This window comes from Sander lucioperca, chromosome 1, assembly GCF_008315115.2.
Source record: "Sander lucioperca isolate FBNREF2018 chromosome 1, SLUC_FBN_1.2, whole genome shotgun sequence".
NCBI classification, from domain to species: domain Eukaryota; kingdom Metazoa; phylum Chordata; class Actinopteri; order Perciformes; family Percidae; genus Sander; species Sander lucioperca.
Genome location: NC_050173.1, coordinates 33,716,931 through 33,742,843, shown reverse-complemented (window position 1 = coordinate 33,742,843; position 25,913 = coordinate 33,716,931). Strand labels below are relative to the sequence as shown.

Below are 25,913 nucleotides of genomic sequence, written 5' to 3'. Positions count from 1 at the left end.
AATACATAAAAAAGAGTTCAGTCTTTGTAAAGAGGACAGTATTTCCACTGACTATGACCGCTGTCCATGGTGCTTAAATGAACATGTTCTCGGCTAAAGCCAAAAATTGTTATTCTAATCTGTATTTGGGAATTTGCACGACAGTGAGTTTTTGAACGTTAGGCCTCAGACCATTACAACTTCTAACCAATAACTGGCTGAAAGGTTTGAATATATGACAGGGTTTCTGTTGAGTTGTTTGGGCAGTATGCATGGACTTAGTTTTTTTAATACTGAACTACTTTTTTTAAAGAGGGAAATGATGTGCACTACTTGTGTTTGCTGTCCATGGTGCTTACACGCAGGGACATGTCAAACAGTAATTCAATGTTAACGAAACACAAAGAATATTATGTTTAAGGTGAATGAATACGCCTCTTAGTAGGTACATGGCATCTAAAAGAATACATAACTTCATACTTTGCATATGTAGCATTTACTATTTAGTAAAGTTTTGTCCTTAGAAATTACCTCTGGGTGTCACTATTACATCGGGAAACCATAGACGACTTTGCCCCTCCCCTTTCAAGGCTTTTGTTTCCTGCTGAATAGAGCAAGTAAGGTGTTTGAATCAAGCACACCAGCCGATCAAATCACGTTTAGGATTTTGCAAATATGCGATATTCAGCGTGTTGGACATAAATAACTGTTTGTCGAAGTAACTGGCTCCTGTATGCACATGTGTTGTTTGATAACGATGGGGACCGATACAAAAACTCGGACAAAGGACTGCTCCTGGTTTGCTTTTTGTTTGGCTCTACTGCTGCTGTTCGGAAAACAGGCTTTGGCTCAGATAAGATACTCTATTCCAGAGGAGGTACAAGAGGGAACTGTTGTTGGAAATGTTGCGAAGGATCTTGGCCTTGAAATCACCTCTTTGATTGCTCGACGGTTCCGTGTTGTGTCTGGAAGTAAGGACGCTATTTTTGAAGTAAACCAGAATAATGGGGCTCTGTACGTCCACCAGCATATTGACAGAGAGGAGCTCTGTCAGGGCAGCGGTGCATGTCTAATGGAGCTAAAAATCCTTGTTGAGACCCCGTTGGAAATACACTACGTAATTGTAGAAATTATTGATGTAAATGATCACTCTCCTAGTTTCCCTGAAAAAGAACAGACGTTTGAAATAGCTGAACAAACATTACCCGGAAAGCGATTTCAACTGCACACTGCTCGTGATCCCGATGCTGGAATTAACTCTATTCGTACATACACTTTGACAGCAAATGACCATTTTGAAGTAGATATTCGTCAAAGCGATGAGGATAAAATACCGTTTTTAGTGCTGAAGAAATCGTTAGACAGAGAACAAAAGGACAAACACACACTACTGGTTACAGCAGTAGATGGAGGCAAACCTCCAAGATCAGGGACACTGAATATTTCCATTATTGTTCTTGATATTAATGATAACCGTCCGATATTTAGTCAGGAGATTTATCAAATTGAGATACAAGAAAACGTTTCAATCGGCACTTCAATATTTAGAATGAATGCAACGGATCCCGATGAAGGCACTAATGGGGAAATTGAATACGGCCTTGGTAAAACATTGAGGCGAAAAATCTATGACATTTTTGAATTGGACAAATTAACCGGAGAGATTAGAGTTAAAGGAATAGTGGACTATGAAGAAAACGACGTTTACAAACTCGACGTTGAAGCATCAGATAAAGCAACATCACCATTAACAGGTGAGTGTAGGGTCGTTATAAAAATCCTAGATATCAACGACAATCCGCCGGAAATAGAAGTGACATCACTGTCAAATACAGTGTCTGAAGACTCAAAGCCTGGCACAGTTATTTCACTACTTAGTGTGACAGATAAAGACTCTGGTGTCAATGGGAAAATAATAACGAGCATAACCTCAGACGTGCCTTTTGAGTTAAAACCCTCCTATAAGGAGAACATTTATTCAGTTGTCACGAAGGGATTTTTGGATCGAGAGGAGGTGTCACATTATGAAATAACAATAAAAGCCACCGATTGTGGTGAACCTCCCTTATCGACTTTTAAAACTCTCAGTATTCAGATATCAGATGTAAATGATAACAGTCCACATTTCGACCAAAATCCATTACAGTTTTATCTTGTAGAAAATAACGTTGCCGGAAATTTTATTTTTTCTGTAAGCGCAACAGACAATGATATGAATGACAACGCAGCTATTTCTTATCATATAGTGAGCGAAGGGAGTCAGAATGGCATAATGTCTTTCCTAAATGTAAATTCTGATAACGGTCACATTTCCGCGCTAAAAAGTTTTGACTTTGAAACACTGAAAACTTTCCAGTTCCAAGTTGTTGCCACAGATTCTGGAACTCCGTCACTAAGCAGCAACGTCACAGTGAACGTGTTCATTCTGGATCAGAACGACAACGCTCCAGTCATCCTGTATCCAGTCAGCTCTAACGGTTCTGCTGAAGGTGTGGAGGAGATTCCCCGCAATGTGAACGCAGGACACTTGGTGACTAAAGTCAGAGCCTATGACGCTGATATAGGATATAACGGCTGGTTACTGTTTTCACTGCAGGAAGTTACTGACCACAGTCTCTTTGGTTTGGACCGCTATACAGGACAGATCAGAACACTTCGCTCATTCACAGAGACAGACGAGGCTGAGCATAAACTGGTCATACTGGTGAAAGACAATGGGAACGTTTCACTCTCAGCGACAGCTACTGTGGTTGTCAAAGTTGTGGAGCCCAAAGAGGCTTTTGCTGCTTCTGATGTTAAAAGTGCAACAAAGAATGAGGAGGAGAATAATGTGACTTTTTACCTGATGATAACTTTGGGCTCAGTTTCAACACTTTTTCTCATCAGTATCATCGTGCTGATTGCAATGCAGTGCTCCAAAACCACAGACTATACTTCTAAATATCTACAAGAGACTAATTATGATGGGACACTGTGTCACAGCATCCAGTACAGATCTGGAGACAAACGGTACATGCTAGTAGGACCCAGAATGAGTATAGGATCTACTATAGTCCCGGGCAGCCATGCGAATACACTAGTGCTCCCTGACAGGAGAGGGACATCTGGAGAGGTAAGAGCTTGAGAACTATTGGATATATGATATTCATGTATGCATTATGTTCTGTCCTGCTTTGTGTTCAACAGCCTATTTTTTTCTTCACGTGTCTAAAGACCCTTGTACAAAAAACACCACCAAATAGCTCAAAACAAACTCGACCATATTACAACTCTGATTAAGTGATGCTTATTATTTGCATATTTACCCGTTAGTCTGACTTTAATTACAGATACTGTATTCACCAGACGGTGTTCACGGTTTCCAAAAGAAGGTATGTAGGTATGCAAGTCAGAGCACCAAAAGCTTAGTTCCTTTCCTTTACTGTGTCGACAAAGGGCAACTGCAGAGTTTTGGTTCTGTTCATATCTTCACCTACTAATTGTTTGTAATGTTTAAGCCTATGTAAGCTAAGAAATACCAAACATTTCAAGAATGTAAAATAGCTGATTTTATGTCATCCATTTCAAAGACCACAATCTTTGCCTGATTATGACTGTTGTCTACTGTACAGAAATGCTTCGCCTTTACTTGCCACCGAAAAAAACCCGCAAGCATTGCAAACTATATTTGTGCAGTGTGTCTGTGATATTTATGTTAACATGCATCCAAATCATAAAATACAGCTAATAGGAAAGTTTGAAATTCCTGGTGTTTCTGTCGATACTTACGAGTACTGAGCATGAGACGGAACTCCTTTGGTTTAAAAAAGGCGAAACGCTTCGTTCAGATCTATATCCATGTTGCTGAAACGCAATTGCTTTTTTAATCAAACACAACAAATTGTAAAACGAAGTTATATTAAATAAACCTTATAAAAAGCATTACTTTTTGAAGCCTGTTAACTGCAGTATTTTGCAACAACTTAAACTAATGCGCTTTTCTATACCATCAAGAGGCATCACGTTATTTGATAGACAAATCAGATGTTTAATTGCTGAAATGTATTGGTACATACGTGTTCAATTTGGTTGATGTATTTGTTTAATTTGAGTATACATAGCCTTGTACTTTCTCAATTACCTCTAGATGTCAGTATTACAGTGGGAAACCAAAGGAAATATCGTCCCTCCCCTCATAAAGCTTTTGTTTGCTCTCTGAAAAAAGCAGAAAGGGCATTTGAATGGAGCTCACCACCCGACGGAATTGTTTTGTGCTTTTTATGCACTCATAGCGGGTTTGATATAGACATTTATAGCAGTAACGTTTTGTATATTAATGTGTTGTTATATAACAATGGTGATCGAAAGGCCAACTCGAAGAAGGTTCTGCTCATGGATTGCTTTTCATTTGGCTCTACTGTTGTTCGTCGGAATACGGGCTTTGGCAGAAATAAGATACTCTATTCCAGAGGAGGTAAAAGATGGAACTGCTGTTGGAAATGTTGCGAAGGATCTTGGCCTTGATATCAGCTCTTTGTTTGACAGACGATTCCGCGTTGTTTCTGAATCTAAGGATGCATTTTTTGAGGTAAACCAGAACAATGGGGCTCTGTATGTCCACAAGAAAATCGACAGAGAGGAGCTCTGTCAGGGCAGTGGTGCATGTCTAATGGAGCTAAAAGTGATAGTCGAAAACCCGTTGGAAATACACTACGTAATTGTAGAAATTACTGATGTAAATGATCACTCTCCTAGTTTTCCCGAGAAAGAACAAATATTTGAAATATTTGAACAAACATTACCCGGAAAGCGATTTCAACTGCACACTGCTCGTGACCCCGATGCTGGAATTAACTCTATTCGTACATACACTTTGACGTCTAATGAACATTTTGAAGTAGATATCCGTCAAAGCGATGAGGATAAAATACCGTTTTTAGTGCTGAAGAAATCGTTAGACAGAGAACAAAAGGACAAACACACACTACTGGTTACAGCAGTTGATGGAGGCAAACCTCCAAGATCAGGGACACTGAATGTTTCCATTATTGTTCTTGATAGCAATGATAACAGTCCAATATTTAGTCAGGAAATTTATCAAATAGAAATACAAGAAAATGTTCCAGTCGGCACTTCAATATTTCAAATGAATGCAACAGATTCCGATGAAGGCACCAATAGCGAAATTGAATACAGCCTCGGAAAAATTGTGAAGACAAAAGTCTATGACATTTTTGAATTGGACAAATTAACCGGAGAGATTAGAGTTAAAGGAGTAGTGGACTATGAAGAAAACGACGTTTATAAACTTGACATTGAGGCATCAGATAAAGGAACACCTCCACTGACAGGTGAGTGTAGAGTCATTATAAAGATAAAGGACGTTAATGATAATCCACCGGAAATAGAAGTGACATCACTGTCAAATACAGTGTCTGAAGACTCAAAACCTGGAACAATGATTTCTCTTATCAGTTTTAAGGATAAAGACTCTGGTGTCAATGGAAAAATATTATCGAGCATAACCTCAGACGTGCCTTTTGTGTTAAAGCCCTCCTATAAGGAGAACATTTATTCAGTTGTCACGAAGGGATTTTTGGATCGAGAGGAGGTGTCACATTATGAAATAACAGTAAAAGCCACCGATTGTGGTGAACCTCCCTTATCGACTTTTAAAACCCTCAGTATTCAGATATCAGATGTAAATGATAACAGTCCACATTTCGGCCAAAATCCATTACAGTTTTATCTTGGAGAAAATAACGTTGCTGGAAATTCAATATTCTCTGTAAGCGCAACAGACAATGATTTCAATGAAAATGCAGCTATTTCATATCATATAGTTAGAGGAGGGAATCAAAATGACTTCATGTCTTTCCTAAATGTAAATTCTGATAATGGACACATTTCAGCACTAAAAAGTTTTGACTTTGAAACACTGAAAACTTTCCAGTTCCAAGTTGTTGCCACAGATTCTGGAACTCCGTCACTAAGCAGCAACGTCACAGTGAACGTGTTCATTCTGGATCAGAACGACAACGCTCCAGTCATCCTGTATCCAGTCAGCTCTAACGGTTCTGCTGAAGGTGTGGAGGAGATTCCCCGCAATGTGAACGCAGGACACTTGGTGACTAAAGTCAGAGCCTATGACGCTGATATAGGATATAACGGCTGGTTACTGTTTTCACTGCAGGAAGTTACTGACCACAGTCTCTTTGGTTTGGACCGCTATACAGGACAGATCAGAACACTTCGCTCATTCACAGAGACAGACGAGGCTGAGCATAAACTGGTCATACTGGTGAAAGACAATGGGAACGTTTCACTCTCAGCAACAGCTACTGTGGTTGTCAAAGTTGTGGAGCCCAAAGAGGCTTTTGCTGCTTCTGATGTTAAAAGTGCAACAAAGAATGAGGAGGAGAATAATGTGACTTTTTACCTGATGATAACTTTGGGCTCTGTTTCAACACTTTTTCTCATCAGTATCATTGTGCTGATTGCAATGCAGTGCTCCAAAACCACAGACTATACTTCTAAATATCTACAAGAGACTAATTATGATGGGACACTGTGTCACAGCATCCAGTACAGATCTGGAGACAAACGGTACATGCTAGTAGGACCCAGAATGAGTATAGGATCTACTATAGTCCCGGGCAGCCATGCGAATACACTAGTGCTCCCTGACAGGAGAGGGACATCTGGAGAGGTAAGAAAACAAAGTTTTATACAATATTTTTTACAAGCATACACTTCTTTGTCTGTGCTTTGCTCAAAGTTTGCTTTTCATCAGGTCTCTAAAGCCTTTACCACAGAGGAAAGTATGAAATATCACTGGCACCAAAGTCCAAAATCTCTTAAGTGTGTTGTTTTTTTGTACAGATTATACTAGGTTTGTTTAAGTTAATAGTATGTTTTATTTCTCGTTTATCATACATAGTGCTTGTTGACATAGAGAGGGATGTAAAAAGGCAAGTCAATGAAGAAAAATGTTGTATGTGGCAAGATAGCTCCGTCTATAACGGCCACTGTGCTCTCTACTCTCAGTGTTTGTGTATCTTGTAAATGTATATACATATAATAACCATGATGAAAACTAACACATATGAAATACATAAAAAAAAGAGTTCATTCTTTGTAAAGAGGACAGTATTTTCACTGATTGTGACCGCTGTCCATGGTGCTGAAATTAACATTTTCTGCGTTCCAGCCCAAAATTGTAATTGTTATCTATATTTGCACGTAGTGAGTTTTTGGAAGTCACAACTCAGACCATTACAACTTCTAACCAATAACTGGGTGAAAGGTTTGAATATATGACAGGGTTTCTGTTGAGTTGTTTGGGCAGTATGCATGGACTTAGTTTTTTTAATACTGAACTACTTTTTTTAAAGAGGGAAATGATGTGCACTACTTGTGTTTGCTGTCCATGGTGCTTACACGCAGGGACATGTCAAACAGTAATTCAAGGTTAACGAAACACAAAGATTATTATGTTTAAGGTGAATGAATACGCCTCTTAGTAGGTACATGGAATCTAAAAGAATACATAACTTCATACTTTGCATATGTAGCATTTACTATTTAGTAAAGTTTGTTCTTAGAAATTACCTCTGGGTGTCACTATTACATCGGGAAACCATAGACGACTTTGTCCCTCCCCTTTCAAGGCTTTTGTTTCCTGCTGAATAGAACAAGTAAGGTGTTTGAATCAAGCACACCAGCCGATGAAATCACGTTTAGGTTTTTGCAAATATGCGATATTCAGCGTGTTGGACATAAATAACTGTTTGTCGAAGTAACCGGATCCTGTCTGCTATGTGTTGTTTGATAACGATGGGGACCGATACAAAAACTCGGACAAAGGACTGCTCCTGGTTTGCTTTTTATTTGGCTCTACTGCTGCTGTTCGGAAAACAGGCTTTGGCTCAGATAAGATACTCTATTCCAGAGGAGGTACAAGAGGGAACTGTTGTTGGAAATGTTGCGAAGGATCTTGGCCTTGAAATCACCTCTTTGATTGCTCGACGGTTCCGTGTTGTGTCTGGAAGTAAGGACGCTATTTTTGAAGTAAACCAGAATAATGGGGCTCTGTACGTCCACCAGCATATTGACAGAGAGGAGCTCTGTCAGGGCAGCGGTGCATGTCTAATGGAGCTAAAAATCCTTGTTGAGACCCCGTTAGAAATACACTACGTAGTTGTAGAAATTACTGATGTAAATGATCACTCTCCTAGTTTCCCTGAAAGAGAACAACGATTTGAAATAGCTGAGCACACACTACCAGGAAGGAGATTTCAACTGCACACTGCTCGTGACCCCGATGCTGGAATTAACTCTATTCGTACATACACTTTGACGTCTAATGAACACTTTGAAGTAGATATCCGTCAAAGCGATGAGGATAAAATACCGTTTTTAGTGCTGAAGAAATCGTTAGACAGAGAACAAAAGGACAAACACACACTACTGGTTACAGCAGTTGATGGAGGCAAACCTCCAAGATCAGGGACACTGAATGTTTCCATTATTGTTCTTGATAGTAATGATAACCGTCCGATATTTAGTCAGGAGATTTATCAACTAGAAATATATGAAAATGCTCCAATTGGCACTTCTATATTTCAAATGAATGCAACGGATTCCGATGAAGGCACTAATGGCATAGTTGAGTACAGCCTCGGAAAAACCTTGAGGCGAAAAATCTATGACATTTTTGAATTGGACAAATTAACCGGCGAAATTAGAATTAAAGGAGTAGTGGACTATGAAGAAAACGACGTTTATAAACTGGATGTTGAGGCATCAGATAAAGCAACACTACCACTGACAGGGGAGTGTAGAGTTATTATAAAAATAATAGATGTCAACGACAATCCACCGGAAATAGAAGTGACATCACTGTCAAATACAGTGTCTGAAGATTTAAAGCCGGGAACGGTTATTTCCCTCATCAGTGTGGCGGACAAAGACTCCGGTGCAAATGGAAAAATGATTACAAGCATAACCTCAGACGTGCCTTTTGAGTTAAAGCCCTCCTATAAGGAGAACATTTATTCAGTTGTCACGAAGGGATTTTTGGATCGAGAGGAGGTGTCACATTATGAAATAACAATAAAAGCCACCGATTGTGGTGAACCTCCCTTATCGACTTTTAAAACCCTCAGTATTCAGATATCAGATGTAAATGACAACAGTCCACATTTCGACCAAACCCCATTAGAGTTTTATCTGGTAGAAAATAATATTCCCGGAAACTTTATTTTTTCTGTAAGCGCAACAGACAATGATTTGAATGACAATGCAGCTATTTCATACCACATAGTTAGAGGAGGGAATCAAAATGACTTCATGTCTTTCCTAAACATAAATCCAGATGACGGACACATTTCAGCACTAAAAAGTTTTGACTTTGAAACACTGAAGACTTTCCAGTTCCAAGTTGTTGCCACAGATTCTGGAACTCCGTCACTAAGCAGCAACGTCACAGTGAACGTGTTCATTCTGGATCAGAACGACAACGCTCCAGTCATCCTGTATCCAGTCAGCTCTAACGGTTCTGCTGAAGGTGTGGAGGAGATTCCCCGCAATGTGAACGCAGGACACTTGGTGACTAAAGTCAGAGCCTATGACGCTGATATAGGATATAACGGCTGGTTACTGTTTTCACTGCAGGAAGTTACTGACCACAGTCTCTTTGGTTTGGACCGCTATACAGGACAGATCAGAACACTTCGCTCATTCACAGAGACAGACGAGGCTGAGCATAAACTGGTCATACTGGTGAAAGACAATGGGAACGTTTCACTCTCAGCAACAGCTACTGTGGTTGTCAAAGTTGTGGAGCCCAAAGAGGCTTTTGCTGCTTCTGATGTTAAAAGTGCAACAAAGAATGAGGAGGAGAATAATGTGACTTTTTACCTGATGATAACTTTGGGATCAGTTTCAACACTTTTTCTCATCAGTATCATCGTGCTGATTGCAATGCAGTGCTCCAAAACCACAGACTATACTTCTAAATATCTACAAGAGACTAATTATGATGGGACACTGTGTCACAGCATCCAGTACAGATCTGGAGACAAACGGTACATGCTAGTAGGACCAAGAATGAGTATAGGATCTACTATAGTCCCGGGCAGCCATGCGAATACACTAGTGCTCCCTGACAGGAGGTCCGCGATTGCAGAGGTAAGATATGTTTAAATATTTTGTATCATGCTGGTGTGCAGAAGCACATTAATAGAAACATAAAGGGCTTTAAATATCAGTGACAGTGAACACATTCTGAGTCAATAAGGTGGTTTAATAAATATCACCATACATACAAAAATATATTACTTACTTACTACGCATTTGTTTCAGCTAGCTATGCTATAAGGTTTTTACACTTGTGTTTTAAATACCGTTTTGATTAAGTCGTAGAATTTCCCTTTCAAATATAAAATGAACTAAATTATTATACAACATCGTAATTAATCCATTTTAATTGTGAGCCTAACTGGCTTGATGTCATGTGATATGGTCAGTTAATCGTCTCTTCGTGTAGAAGTTGACTAAATCAATATGTGTGATAGAATCGCATGGTGGCACTAAACAACCAGAAATACGCATTACAGTAGTTCACCATACATGGGTCTCTGGGACTGCCTCTGAAGCATTCAGGAGGGCAGACTATTTTCCTCCGAATGTAATTTGTTCCACCGATTTTGTCGTCCAGACAAACCGAGCGCATTATCAGACGGTGGTTTTTGTTCTCAATTAATGGATATGTAAACAGTCTGTAGATCACTTGGTATTTACTGGATTTATCAACTGTCAATAAGCAATGGAACAAAGCGGAACGGACTCCTGGCGACAAGAAAGCAAATGGGTGGTACTCGTGCTGGTTTTTAATTTGATTTTCGGCAATGCATCTGGACAGATAAGATATTCTATATCGGAAGAGATCAAAGAGGGGACTGCTGTTGGGAATATAGCAAAGGATCTGGGAATAGATTATAATATATTAAAAGCAAGGGGGTTTCGTATCGTTTCTGGCTCCAGTGAACCCCTTTTCCAGGTAAACCAAGATGATGGGATTTTATACGTAAATCGGAATATTGACCGTGAGGAAATATGCCAGCGGACCAATGTATGTTTGATAAACCTTAAATCCGTGCTAGATAACCCACTGGAGATCCATTATATCGCTGTGGAAGTGTTAGACGTAAATGACCATTCGCCTTCTTTCCCGGAGAACAACAAAAGGTTAGAGATTTCAGAGTCCACCTTACCGGGAACCAGATTTCAGTTGCATGCTGCTCTCGATCCAGATGGTGGTGTAAATTCCGTTCAACAGTATAGGCTAAGTCCTAATAATAATTTTCGTCTAGAAGTGAAAGATAGCGGGAAAGATGGCAAAGTGCCTGTTTTACAGATACAAAGCCCGTTAGACAGAGAGACCTCCAGCAGCCACAAACTACTGCTCACAGCCCTGGATGGGGGTAAACCTCCTAAATCAGGGACCATGGAGATATATATAGACATATTAGATGTGAACGACAATGCGCCAGTTTTTACAAAAGATGTCTATTCTGCAGAGATAAACGAGGATTCGCCAATTGGAACGATAGTCATACGAGTAAATGCCACAGATATGGACGACAGATTAAATGGAGATGTTAGCTACTCTTTTGGTAATGTGAATAGTAAGGTGCGCGAACTGTTTGATGTCGACCCGAACACAGGTGAAATAACTGTAAAAGGACAATTAAACTATGAAGTGGATGACAGTTACGAGATTAATATCCAGGCATCTGACAGCGGTGCTGTTCCGTTTAGAACTGAAAAAAGCGTTACTGTAAATATTAAAGACATAAATGACAATGCACCTGTAATTGAGGTAACGTCACTGTCGAACACAATTTCAGAGGATTCCAGACTAGGAACAACGGTAGCACTTCTTAGCATTACCGATTCGGACTCTGGAGTAAACGGGAAAGTTATAAGCTTTGCAAAAGGCGATGTCCCTTTCACACTAACGCCATCAATACAGGACAACATGTACGCTGTCGTGACAAATTCGCAGCTTGACAGGGAAAACAAATCGATTTATGATGTAACAGTAATCGCAAAAGATGCAGGCGAACCAGCCTTAACGTCTGTAAAGACATTAAGAGTTGTTGTTTCTGACGTTAACGATAACAGCCCAGAGTTTTCAATAAGCCGATATAATTTTTATGTCACTGAAAATAACCCTCCCGGAATGTCGGTGTTTTATTTAACGGCGTCTGATCGTGACGAAGGAGATAATGCTCTTATTTCGTACAATATTCTAAGAGATGCAGTTTATTCTAATAAAGTGACATCATTTATCAGCATAAACTCTGAAAATGGAGATATTTCGGCGCTAAAAAGTTTTGACTTTGAAACAGTGAAAACGTTCCAGTTCCAAGTTGTTGCCACAGATTCTGGAACTCCGTCACTAAGCAGCAACGTCACAGTGAACGTGTTCATTCTGGATCAGAACGACAACGCTCCAGTCATCCTGTATCCAGTCAGCTCTAACGGTTCTGCTGAAGGTGTGGAGGAGATTCCCCGCAATGTGAACGCAGGACACTTGGTGACTAAAGTCAGAGCCTATGACGCTGATATAGGATATAACGGCTGGTTACTGTTTTCACTGCAGGAAGTTACTGACCACAGTCTCTTTGGTTTGGACCGCTATACAGGACAGATCAGAACACTTCGCTCATTCACAGAGACAGACGAGGCTGAGCATAAACTGGTCATACTGGTGAAAGACAATGGGAACGTTTCACTCTCAGCGACAGCTACTGTGGTTGTCAAAGTTGTGGAGCCCAAAGAGGCTTTTGCAGCTTCTGATGTTAAAAGTGCAACAAAGAATGAGGAGGAGAATAATGTGACTTTTTACCTGATGATAACTTTGGGCTCAGTTTCAACACTTTTTCTCATCAGTATCATCGTGCTGATTGCAATGCAGTGCTCCAAAACCACAGACTATACTTCTAAATATCTACAAGAGACTAATTATGATGGGACACTGTGTCACAGCATCCAGTACAGATCTGGAGACAAACGGTACATGCTAGTAGGACCCAGAATGAGTATAGGATCTACTATAGTCCCGGGCAGCCATGGGAACACTCTGGTGATGCCTGACAGGAGATCAGCCACAGAGGTAAGGCTTTAAAATCCAGCAGGTGTGGCGTTTTCTATTCAGATATACAGTATATAACATTGTTTGAGGTTTGTGGAATTTTGGTGTCTTATTCAGCATGTTCAAACTACCTTCAGACATGTTTGTCACACATGTTATTGTGTGTTCTGTTTTCAAAAGGACAGATATGAGTTTGTCAGCTTACTAGAATTTTGAATTCAGCTTCCTGCTTCTGTTTTCAAGAGCTACTGTCTGATGCACAACTTTCTCTTTGCTCCTTTAATCCCTGGACTCTCTTATACATACACGTCATTATGAACACTAGAGGTATTTCTATACCATGATCCGTCTTTCCAAGTAACAGAACTGAAAAAGCAAATCCCTTAGATGATTCCATTCTCTTGTGCAATGAGCTTTTCCACCAACCATCTAAAAGTGTATTAAAAATCAAAACAATGTCTGCCTACACTGACATGCTCTTGGTTATTTGTGTTGGTAGTATTTATGATCATTCTGCAAAAGGCATTCATAATATAGGACACAAATAATGTGGTTAAGACAGAAAAAGCCCGGTAGTCTGCTTGGAATCGCTATCCATGGTGCTGAAATGCATTGACTTCACTGTTTTCCACCAAGAATATGAGCAAAGCTAAAAAACATACAATTGGGTTAGTAGTTTTTTCTGACACTTCATGTATGTTCCAATTTAGAATGTTAGCTATTTGGATTATTTCTGAATATGGAATATCACTAATTCATACTTTTTTTCTGTGTGGCAGAGAAAAGAAATAACATGTAGCCTACATAGCTCTATGCCCTGTCCATAGCATTACGCGTTTGTGATCATATTCGTTGTCCGAAAAACCTGCTTTATCTCCGTTTTTGTTGTATCTCCAAGTGGATTTTCTGACCAAAGTATATACCCTGGAATGCCATTTCAACGACTTTAAATGGTTTAAAATGTTGCCCTCTTGGTGTCACTGTTACACCAATAAGGCCATAAAGGACTCAGCCCCTCCCCGAAGAAAGCTTTTGTTTGGGACAAACAGCAGAGGGTACATTAGATGTAAGGGTGCGAGTTGGATGAGATGGTGTGGTGTGCTTTCTAAACATGGAAAACTAAACGTACGGTTACATTTGATTTGCTGCAGAAACTGGCTCCTGTGTGTGTATTTGTTGTTGGACAACGATGGGGAGTAAAAGACGATCTCGCTCAAGTGACTATTGTTGGTTTGCTTTTCATTTGTCCTTACTGCTGATTTTCGGAAATCAGGCTCTGGCTGAATTGAGATACTCTATTCCAGAGGAGATGAAAGAAGGAACTGTTGTTGGAAATGTTGTTAAGGATCTTGGTCTGGACAAAACCTCTTTAATTGATCGACGATTTCGTGTTGTGTCAGGATCCAAGGACGCTTTTTTCGAGGTAAATCCGGACAATGGTGCCTTACAGGTCCGTAAAAAGATCGACAGAGAGGAGCTGTGTCACGGTAGTGGTGCATGTCTAATGGAGCTGAAAATCCTTGTTGAAAACCCTTTGGAAATGCACCATGTTGTTGTAGAAATTACGGATGTAAATGATCATTCCCCCAGTTTTTCTGAAAAGGAACAGCAATTTCAAATATTTGAACATACATCTCCGGGAACGCGATTCGATCTGCACGCAGCCCGTGATCCGGATGCTGGAAGTAATTCTATTCGTACATATACATTAACATCAAATGATCACTTTGAAATAGATATTAGTCAAAATGATGAGGACAAAATACCATTTTTAGTGCTGAAAAAGTCCTTAGACAGAGAACAAAAGAATAAACACGTGCTATTTGTTACAGCGGTTGATGGAGGTAAACCTCACAGATCAGGGACACTAAATGTTTCCATTATTGTTCTTGATATTAATGATAATCGTCCAATGTTTAGTCAGGATACTTACCAAATAGAAATATATGAAAACGTCCCAGTTGGTACTACTGTTACAAGAGTGAATGCAACAGATCCAGATGAAGGGACCAATGGAGAAATAGAGTACAGCCTTAGCAAAACATTACCACGTAAAATCTACGAGATATTTGAGTTAGATAGTTTAAGTGGACAACTTAAATTGAAGGGGACGTTGGATTTTGAGGAATCAGAGATTTATAAACTAGATATTCAGGCATCGGACAAAGGGACGCCTCCATTAATGAGCAGGTGTAAAGTGATAATAAAGATAAAAGACGTTAATGATAATCCACCGGAAATAGAAGTGACATCACTGTCAAATACAGTGTCTGAAGACTCAAAGCCTGGCACAGTTATTTCACTTATTAGTGTGACGGATAAAGACTCTGGTGTCAATGGAAAAATAATATCGAGCATAACCTCAGACGTGCCTTTTGAGTTAAAGCCCTCCTATAAGGAGAACATTTATTCAGTTGTCACGAAGGGATTTTTGGATCGAGAGGAGGTGTCACATTATGAAATAACAATAAAAGCCACCGATTGTGGTGAACCTCCCTTATCGACTTTTAAAACTCTCAACATTCAGATATCAGATGTAAATGATAACAGTCCACATTTCTCCCAAAATCCATTACAGTTTTATCTGGTAGAAAATAACGTTGCTGGAACATCAGTGTTCTCTGTAAGTGCAACTGACTACGATGTCAATGACAATGCATTTATTTCATATCATATTGCAAGAGAAAATGATTTAACATATTTCCTAAATATAAATTCAGATAATGGACACATTTCAGCACTAAAAAGTTTTGACTTTGAAACACTGAAAACGTTCCAGTTCCAAGTTGTTGCCACAGATTCTGGAACTCCGTCACTAAGCAGCAACGTCACAGTGAACGTGTTCATTCTGGATCAGAACGACAACGCTCCAGTCATCCTGTATCCAGTCAGCTCTAACGGTTCTGCTGAAGGTGTGGAGGAGATTCCCCGCAATGTGAACGCAGGACACTTGGTGACTAAAGTCAGAGCCTATGACGCTGATATAGGATATAACGGCTGGTTACTGTTTTCACTGCAGGAAGTTACTGACCACAGTCTCTTTGGTTTGGACCGCTATACAGGACAGATCAGAACACTTCGCTCATTCACAGAGACAGACGAGGCTGAGCATAAACTGGTCATACTGGTGAAAGACAATGGGAACGTTTCACTCTCAGCAACAGCTACTGTGGTTGTCAAAGTTGTGGAGCCCAAAGAGGCTTTTGCTGCTTCTGATGTTAAAAGTGCAACAAAGAATGAGGAGGAGAATAATGTGACTTTTTACCTGATGATAACTTTGGGCTCTGTTTCAACACTTTTTCTCATCAGTATCATCGTGCTGATTGCAATGCAGTGCTCCAAAACCACAGACTATACTTCTAAATATCTACAAGAGACTAATTATGATGGGACACTGTGTCACAGCATCCAGTACAGATCTGGAGACAAACGGTACATGCTAGTAGGACCCAGAATGAGTATAGGATCTACTATAGTCCCGGGCAGCCATGCGAATACACTAGTGCTCCCTGACAGGAGAGGGACATCTGGAGAGGTAAGAGTTTAATGTAGCAAGTGTTGTGTTTTTTGTTCAGATGCGTAACCCATTATTTGAGGTTCATGGACTTGATGTCTTATTCAGCTCGTTTAAATGCCTACATAAATGTATGAAACAGATAATATTGTGTTTTCTGTTTCCAAAAGAAACGATGTGAGTTTGTATGCTTATTATAATGCTGGCCTCAGCTTCCTGCTTCTGTTTGCAAAAGCTCCTGTCTGATGCACAACCTTCTCATTATGAACACCAGAGGTGTTTCTGAAATAAATTATCCTTCTTTCCCAGTGAGAAAATAAACAAAGTAAATGCGTTAGTTAATGGTAGCCTCATTTTGGGAACATGTGAGTAAAGAGCTTTACCACCAACGATCTAAAATTGTAATACAATTCTGAGCAATGCCTGCTTACACTAAGATGTTAGTTTTGTGTTCGCAGTATTTATCACGATTGTGCAAAATGTATAATAATAGACACAAATAAATACAATAACATATAAACATTTTTATTCTTTCTGAGCATGGCATTTCACTAATTCATACAGTTAGTTTTTTCTGTGTGTAACAGAGAGAACAAATAAGTATATAGCTCGCCTCTTCTGTTTAAACATCTTAAGGTGAATTTTCTGATTAAACTATACAGGTATTGCCATTTTAAGGACTTTAAATCGTCTAAAATGCTGCCCTCTTGGTGTCACTGTTACATCAAAAAGCCCATAAAAAACTCAGTCCCTCCCATAAGAAAGCTTTTGTTTGGTACACACAGCAGAGGATACATCTGATTTGAGCGTGCGAGTTGGTTGAGACGGTGTTTTGCGTTTTCTAAACAAACAATACTAACTGGGCTGATTTACACATTTGATTTGCTGCAGAAACAGGTGTGTGTGTGTGTGTATGTGTTGTTGGACAACGATGGGGAGCGAAAGACGATGTCGATCAAGTATATATTTTTTGCTTGGTTTTCATTTGTCCTTACTGCTGATTTTCGGAAAGCAGGCTCTGGCTGAATTGAGATACTCTATTCCAGAGGAGATGAAAGAAGGAACTGTTGTTGGAAATGTTGCTAAGGATCTTGGTCTGGACAAAACCTCTTTAATTGACCGACGATTTCGTGTTGTGTCAGGATCCAAGGACGCTTTTTTCGAGGTAAATCCGGACAATGGTGCCTTACAGGTCCGTAAAAAGATCGACAGAGAGGAGCTGTGTCACGGTAGTGGTGCATGTCTAATGGAGCTGAAAATCCTTGTTGAAGACCCTTTGGAAATACACTATGTAGTTGTAGAAATTACGGATGTGAATGATCATTCCCCCAGTTTTTCTGAAAAGGAACAGCAATTTCAAATAGCAGAACATGCATCTCCGGGAACGCGATACGATCTGCACGCAGCCCGTGATCCGGATGCTGGAAGTAATTCTATTCGTACATATACATTAACATCAAATGATCACTTTGAAATAGATATTAGTCAAAGTGATGAGGACAAAATACCATTTTTAGTGCTGAAAAAGTCCTTAGACAGAGAACAAAAGAATAAACACGTGCTATTTGTTACAGCGGTTGATGGAGGTAAACCTCACAGATCAGGGACACTAAATGTTTCCATTATTGTTCTTGATATTAATGATAATCGTCCAATGTTTAGTCAGGATACTTACCAAATAGAAATATATGAAAACGTCCCAGTTGGTACTACTGTTACAAGAGTGAATGCAACAGATCCAGATGAAGGGACCAATGGAGAAATAGAGTACAGCCTTAGCAAAACATTACCACGTAAAATCTACGAGATATTTGAATTAGATAGTTTAAGTGGACAACTTAAATTGAAGGGGACGTTGGATTTTGAGGAATCAGAGATTTATAAACTAGATATTCAGGCATCGGACAAAGGGACGCCTCCATTAATGAGCAGGTGTAAAGTGATAATAAAGATAAAAGACGTTAATGATAATCCACCGGAAATAGAAGTGACATCACTGTCAAATACAGTGTCTGAAGACTCAAAGCCTGGCACAGTTATTTCACTTATTAGTGTGACGGATAAAGACTCCGGTGTCAATGGAAAAATAATATCATGCATTACCGAGGAAGTGCCTTTTGAATTAAAGCCCTCTTTTAAGGAAAACACATATTCAGTTGTCACGAAGGGATTTTTGGATCGAGAGGAGGTGTCACATTATGAAATAACAATAAAAGCCACCGATTGTGGTGAACCTCCCTTATCGACTTTTAAAACTCTCAACATTCAGATATCAGATGTAAATGATAACAGTCCACAATTTTCTCAAAATCCAATACAGTTTTATCTGGTAGAAAATAACGTTGCTGGAGGGTCGATATTCTCTGTAAGCGCAAAGGACAATGATGCAAATGACAATGCAGCTATTTCATATCATATTGCTAGAGAGAATGATTTAACAACCTTCCTGAATGTAAATTCAGATAATGGACACATCACCGCGCTGAAGAGTTTTGACTATGAAACACTGAAGACTTTCCAGTTCCAAGTTGTTGCCACAGATTCTGGAACTCCGTCACTAAGCAGCAACGTCACAGTGAACGTGTTCATTCTGGATCAGAACGACAACGCTCCAGTCATCCTGTATCCAGTCAGCTCTAACGGTTCTGCTGAAGGTGTGGAGGAGATTCCCCGCAATGTGAACGCAGGACACTTGGTGACTAAAGTCAGAGCCTATGACGCTGATATAGGATATAACGGCTGGTTACTGTTTTCACTGCAGGAAGTTACTGACCACAGTCTCTTTGGTTTGGACCGCTATACAGGACAGATCAGAACACTTCGCTCATTCACAGAGACAGACGAGGCTGAGCATAAACTGGTCATACTGGTGAAAGACAATGGGAACGTTTCACTCTCAGCAACAGCTACTGTGGTTGTCAAAGTTGTGGAGCCCAAAGAGGCTTTTGCTGCTTCTGATGTTAAAAGTGCAACAAAGAATGAGGAGGAGAATAATGTGACTTTTTACCTGATGATAACTTTGGGCTCAGTTTCAACACTTTTTCTCATCAGTATCATCGTGCTGATTGCAATGCAGTGCTCCAAAACCACAGACTATACTTCTAAATATCTACAAGAGACTAATTATGATGGGACACTGTGTCACAGCATCCAGTACAGATCTGGAGACAAACGGTACATGCTAGTAGGACCCAGAATGAGTATAGGATCTACTATAGTCCCGGGCAGCCATGCGAATACACTAGTGCTCCCTGACAGGAGAGGGGCATCTGGAGAGGTAAGACATTTCAAAATGGTTTACATGGCTCCAAACTTTGGTTTGCGTTCAATTCTAAATGTCTCTTTATTATACACTTTTTTATATTGCTGAGGTACTAGTACAAATACACATTTCTTGTTTTGTGAGATGTGTTTTTGAGTTTGGGGAATTACTCAACAGGCGAGTCTGAGTGATAATATCGCTATCCATTGTGCTGAAACCGCTGTCGGTGTTTTATAAAGGCACGAATTATGTACACTGTATCTTTCTTAAAGACCTCGCCAGTATTGTTTTAAAAGAGCTGCACCTTAAATGTGTTATGTTTGTGTAGAAACAAACCGAGTGGAAAGTGATCACATGGTGTCAGTATGTTAGCAGAAAAGAGATTCAAGAGAAGCCTTTTGTCAAAAATATGGTTCCTCCCCTTGTGGGATGGGTTTTCGCATTTCAGTACTGGATGCATCCTGTACTCTCACAGCGAATATTCAGCATCTGTGATTTTGATTATGCACTGGAAAGTGTACATATTATTGCATCTATTTTTCTTTTGATGAAGGAGTCATTATTCTGAATCATCGGGATACATTTTTAATTTCTAGTTATGGAGCAGAAAGGACGGGGAACATCGAGAGCGCAATGGCGGTGGATCGCTTTCATTGTTTCAATAATTTTGATGTGGAGCAGAGCTTCGGCGCAGTTAAGATATTCCATCGCTGAGGAAGTTGAAGAAGGAACTGTTGTTGGGAATATAGCGAAGGATTTGGGATTGGAGAAGAACACATTGAAAGAGAGAGGATGCCGCATTGTTGAAGGTTCAACAGAGTCATTTTTTCATGTAAACCAGAACGACGGGTTATTGTATGTTGACCGAATAATTGACAGGGAGAAGGTTTGTGAGCGGAGCAGTGTGTGCTTGATCAATTTAAAAACTGTGCTGGAAAACCCTCTCGAAATTCATTATGTGACTGTAGAGGTGCTGGATGTAAACGACCACTCTCCGACCTTTTCAACGAAAGAGTCACGTCTCGAAATTTCAGAGTCAGTTTTACCAGGTTTGCGCCTCCAGCTGCAAGCAGCATACGACCCTGATGTTGGTCAGTTTTCAATCCAGGAGTATAAACTAGGTCCTAGTGATCATTTTCGTTTAGAAGTCAAAGATCGTGGAAAAGATGGAAAGATACCGGTTTTAGTTTTACTGAAGACGCTGGATAGGGAAACAAAGACACATCATAAATTGCTTCTTACAGCTATTGATGGAGGGAAACCAAGTAAATCTGGAAGAGCTGAAATTACAGTTGACGTTTTAGACGTCAATGACAATATGCCGGTATTCAACGATGACACGTACTCTCTACGTTTGGATGAGAATGCTCCCATTGGCACAACAATTATAAAAGTAAATGCTTCTGATTTAGATGAAGGATCTAATGGCGAGATTATGTATTCATTAGGAAAAAATGTGAACAGCAGAATACGTGACATTTTTCGTGTAGATCCAACTACAGGTGAAATTATTGTTCAAGATCTGATAGACTTTGAATTAGAGGAAAGTTACGAAATTGATATACAGGCGTCTGATAAAGGATCAGCTCCTTTGAGGACAGACAAAAGTGTGTTGGTGAATATTGTTGATATGAATGATAACGCCCCTCATATAGAGGTTACATCATTTTCACGGGCAATACCAGAGGATGCAAGACTGGGAACCACTGTGGCACTAATCAGTGTTCTTGATAAAGACTCTGGTCTTAACGGGAAAGTGATTTGCTCCTTTAGTAAAGATGTTCCTTTCATAATATCACCTTCAACACAAGACAATATGTATTCTATAGTCACAAAATCGCCCTTGGATAGAGAAAAGCAGTCCATATATTATGTTACAATTGTTGCAAAGGACGCAGGTGTTCCTTCGTTGTCTTCTGAAAAAGGCATTAGTATTGTTGTATCAGATGTGAATGATAACAGTCCCGAGTTTTTAGCCAACCCTTACACATATTATGTTATGGAGAACAACTCTCCAGGAGCTTCAGTGTTTTCTGTGAGGGCATCAGACCACGACGAGGGTGATAATTCTCGTATTTTATATCATATTTTGAGAGCTGGAAAAGAGAATAACAAACTCCAATCATTCAGTCTTAACATAAACTCTGAAACTGGAGATATTATGGCGCTGAAAAGTTTCGACTTTGAAACTCTGAAAACGTTCCAGTTCCAAGTTGTTGCCACAGACTCTGGAACTCCGTCACTAAGCAGCAACGTCACAGTGAACGTGTTCATTCTGGATCAGAACGACAACGCTCCAGTCATCCTGTATCCAGTCAGCTCTAACGGTTCTGCTGAAGGTGTGGAGGAGATTCCCCGCAATGTGAACGCAGGACACTTGGTGACTAAAGTCAGAGCCTATGACGCTGATATAGGATATAACGGCTGGTTACTGTTTTCACTGCAGGAAGTTACTGACCACAGTCTCTTTGGTTTGGACCGCTATACAGGACAGATCAGAACACTTCGCTCATTCACAGAGACAGACGAGGCTGAGCATAAACTGGTCATACTGGTGAAAGACAATGGGAACGTTTCACTCTCAGCAACAGCTACTGTGGTTGTCAAAGTTGTGGAGCCCAAAGAGGCTTTTGCTGCTTCTGATGTTAAAAGTGCAACAAAGAATGAGGAGGAGAATAATGTGACTTTTTACCTGATGATAACTTTGGGATCAGTTTCAACACTTTTTGTCATCAGTATCATCGTGCTGATTGCAATGCAGTGCTCCAAAACCACAGACTATACTTCTAAATATCTACAAGAGACTAATTATGATGGGACACTGTGTCACAGCATCCAGTACAGATCTGGAGACAAACGGTACATGCTAGTAGGACCCAGAATGAGTATAGGATCTACTATAGTCCCGGGCAGCCATGCGAATACACTAGTGCTCCCTGACAGGAGAGGGACATCTGGAGAGGTAAGACTTGAAAAACGTTTTATACAATATGTTTACAAGCATACAATTGTGTTTTTGCTTTGCTTAAAGTTTGCTTCTCATTGTGTCTTCAAAGCATTTTGCACAGAGAAAAGTACAAAATATAAGTTGCAATACACTCAAATATTTCTCTTCATACATCTGGAGAGGTGAGTAAATGGTTATATTGCATATACATGCTAATTTAAGGATCCCCTTTGTCATCAATGTCCTCAATCATGGTACTGAAAATTGATTTAGCCCACATGAGGAAGTTTTTTATTCAAAACAATTGAACACATACAGTGACATTTAGTAGTAATCAGTATAACCTGATGAAGTGCATTATTGCAGACATTCACAGGGTGGCAGTACCTTATCGGTATAAAGCCTTATAGCGTCTCAGCACAGGATACACATGAGTCCGCCCCTACTACGTTCAGACTGGTTAGACAACATTTAGCTGGCAGACTTGGATTAGGCCTCCGTGACTGTTTTTTTTGTAAAATACATTTAAGGAGACATAAAAATAGTTCGTGCTCTGATGGAAACGCAAATATAGATAAGTGGACAATGTTGGACGTGTTTGGATTTGTACTTTTACCTCAAAACATGAAACAAAGAGGACGGGAGGCATGGCGACAGCGACCGAATTTAAGCGCCGTTTTGTTTTTGCTTTTATTTTTCAGAGTAGCCTCAGCACAGTTGAGATACTCTATAGCTGAAGAGCTCAAAGAGGGAAGTTTTGTTGGAAATATAGCTAAAGATTTGGGAATTGACCTGAATTTAATGAAGCAGAGGGGATTTCGTATTATGTCCGGCTCGACTGAACCTCTTTTCAAGGTAAATGAGAATGACGGGATCCTTTATGCGAACCATAAAATAGACCGGGAGGAAGTATGTAAGGAGAGCAGTGTATGTTTAATTAACCTTAAAACTGTTCTCGAAAACCCACTAGAAGTTCATTATGTCACCGTGGAGATAACAGATTTAAACGACCACTCTCCCACATTTCCAGAGAAAACAAAGAGGCTAGAGATCTCAGAGTCTGCGTTGCCAGGGGCACGATATCAGTTGCAAAATGCACACGACCCGGATGGTGGCACAAACTCCGTCCAACAGTATAAAATCAGTCAGAATGATCATTTTCGTTTAGAGATTAAGGACCGCGGCAGAGATGGTAAAACTCCAATTTTACAATTACAGAGGCAGCTTGACAGAGAGGCCAAACGTAGTCATAAATTGGTGTTGACTGCTATAGATGGCGGAAATCCCACAAAGACAGGCACAGTTGAAATATACATAGATGTTCTAGATGTTAACGACAATATGCCAGTGTTCACCAAAGACACATATTCCGCCGTGCTACAAGAGAACGCCCCAGCTGGCACAACAGTCATCCAAGTTAACGCAACAGATCTGGACGACGGTCCCAATGGGGAAGTGGTATATTCATTCGGCAGTGATGTAAAAGGTAAAATTCGAGAGCTGTTTGATATCGATTCTGTTACTGGGGAGATAATTGTGAAAGGTCGTGTAGACTTTGAGGAACAGGACAGCTATGACATTGATATACAGGCATCTGACAAGGGAAGCATTCCATTCAGAACAGATAAAAGTGTCATCATTAAAATTGGAGATACGAACGATAATCCTCCTGAAATAGAAGTGGCATCGTTGTCAAGTGCAGTTTCAGAGGACTCTAGACCCGGAACAACCGTAGCGCTTATCAGCATTACTGATTTAGACTCTGCATTGAATGGCAAAATAATCAGCTATGTAGCCGAAGACAGCCCGTTTACATTAACCCCTTCAATACAAGATAACATGTTCGCTGTTGTCACTAAGTCACATCTTGACAGGGAACAGCAAACAAGATATGATATTACAATAATCGCTAAAGACGCAGGTGAACCAGCCTTAACATCCGAAAAGACTATAAGTGTGTTTGTATCAGATATTAATGACAATAGTCCCATGTTTTCTGTGAGCCCCTATAGTTTTTACATCACCGAAAATAACCTCCCAGGGGCCTCTTTGTTTTCTGTAAGAGCCTCTGATCGTGACGAGGGAGATAATGCGCTTATTTCATATCATATTCTTAGGAATGCAGATTATGAAAATAAAGTCACATCATTTCTTAACATCAACTCTGAAACTGGAGAAATTTTGGCGCTAAAAGGTTTTGACTTTGAAACACTGAAGACTTTCCAGTTCCAAGTTGTTGCCACAGATTCTGGAACTCCGTCACTAAGCAGCAACGTCACAGTGAACGTGTTCATTCTGGATCAGAACGACAACGCTCCAGTCATCCTGTATCCAGTCAGCTCTAACGGTTCTGCTGAAGGTGTGGAGGAGATTCCCCGCAATGTGAACGCAGGACACTTGGTGACTAAAGTCAGAGCCTATGACGCTGATATAGGATATAACGGCTGGTTACTGTTTTCACTGCAGGAAGTTACTGACCACAGTCTCTTTGGTTTGGACCGCTATACAGGACAGATCAGAACACTTCGCTCATTCACAGAGACAGACGAGGCTGAGCATAAACTGGTCATACTGGTGAAAGACAATGGGAACGTTTCACTCTCAGCAACAGCTACTGTGGTTGTCAAAGTTGTGGAGCCCAAAGAGGCTTTTGCTGCTTCTGATGTTAAAAGTGCAACAAAGAATGAGGAGGAGAATAATGTGACTTTTTACCTGATGATAACTTTGGGCTCAGTTTCAACACTTTTTCTTATCAGTATCATCGTGCTGATTGCAATGCAGTGCTCCAAAACCACAGACTATACTTCTAAATATCTACAAGAGACTAATTATGATGGGACACTGTGTCACAGCATCCAGTACAGATCTGGAGACAAACGGTACATGCTAGTAGGACCCAGAATGAGTATAGGATCTACTATAGTCCCGGGCAGCCATGCGAATACACTAGTGCTCCCTGACAGGAGAGGGACATCTGGAGAGGTAAGATCAATAGTTTGTTCGTTCTGTCCTGTAACTTTTTAGAGCTCATTTTGTGTGAATAACATTAGCTCCAATTTATGAATTATCA

The 25,913-nt window shown here is 40.1% G+C and overlaps 8 protein-coding genes across 8 annotated transcripts in view; all 8 read left to right on the top strand.

Annotated features, from left to right (window-relative positions):
• Nucleotides 1-549: 549 nt before the first annotated feature.
• LOC116052673 (protocadherin alpha-8-like) lies at nt 550-3,118 on the top strand. Its single transcript, XM_036003127.1, has one exon. The coding sequence runs from the start codon at nt 713-715 to the stop codon at nt 3,101-3,103; it is 2,391 nt and encodes a 796-aa protein (XP_035859020.1). The 5' UTR covers nt 550-712; the 3' UTR covers nt 3,104-3,118.
• Nucleotides 3,119-4,131: 1,013 nt separating this feature from the next.
• On the top strand, nt 4,132-6,850 carry LOC116052672 (protocadherin beta-15-like). Its single transcript, XM_036000069.1, has one exon. It carries the CDS (start codon nt 4,295-4,297, stop codon nt 6,848-6,850), a length of 2,556 nt encoding a protein of 851 aa, XP_035855962.1. The 5' UTR covers nt 4,132-4,294.
• A 915-nt stretch (nt 6,851-7,765) lies between these two features.
• The window catches only part of LOC116052474 (protocadherin alpha-C2-like), a 162,460-nt gene continuing 144,312 nt past the window's right edge, over nt 7,766-25,913 (top strand). The window contains exon 1 of the mRNA XM_031303219.2: nt 7,766-10,149. Within this exon, the coding sequence (XP_031159079.2) occupies nt 7,777-10,149 (2,373 nt within the window). The 5' untranslated portion in view covers nt 7,766-7,776. The remainder of the gene's footprint in view (nt 10,150-25,913) is intronic.
• LOC116052490 (protocadherin alpha-3-like) lies at nt 10,576-13,422 on the top strand. Its single transcript, XM_031303238.2, has one exon. It carries the CDS (start codon nt 10,787-10,789, stop codon nt 13,151-13,153), a length of 2,367 nt encoding a protein of 788 aa, XP_031159098.1. The 5' UTR covers nt 10,576-10,786; the 3' UTR covers nt 13,154-13,422.
• Nucleotides 14,167-16,667, top strand: LOC116052491 (protocadherin alpha-8-like). The gene has a single exon (XM_036003111.1). It carries the CDS (start codon nt 14,310-14,312, stop codon nt 16,665-16,667), a length of 2,358 nt encoding a protein of 785 aa, XP_035859004.1. The 5' UTR covers nt 14,167-14,309.
• On the top strand, nt 17,424-20,019 carry LOC116052476 (protocadherin alpha-8-like). Its single transcript, XM_031303225.2, has one exon. The coding sequence runs from the start codon at nt 17,548-17,550 to the stop codon at nt 20,002-20,004; it is 2,457 nt and encodes an 818-aa protein (XP_031159085.2). The 5' UTR covers nt 17,424-17,547; the 3' UTR covers nt 20,005-20,019.
• On the top strand, nt 20,334-23,277 carry LOC116052649 (protocadherin alpha-8-like). The gene is made up of 2 exons (XM_031303464.2): nt 20,334-22,874; nt 23,267-23,277. Exons 1-2 carry the CDS (start codon nt 20,495-20,497, stop codon nt 23,275-23,277), a joined length of 2,391 nt encoding a protein of 796 aa, XP_031159324.1. The 5' UTR covers nt 20,334-20,494.
• On the top strand, nt 23,200-25,882 carry LOC116052479 (protocadherin alpha-3-like). The gene has a single exon (XM_036003046.1). The coding sequence runs from the start codon at nt 23,429-23,431 to the stop codon at nt 25,865-25,867; it is 2,439 nt and encodes an 812-aa protein (XP_035858939.1). The 5' UTR covers nt 23,200-23,428; the 3' UTR covers nt 25,868-25,882.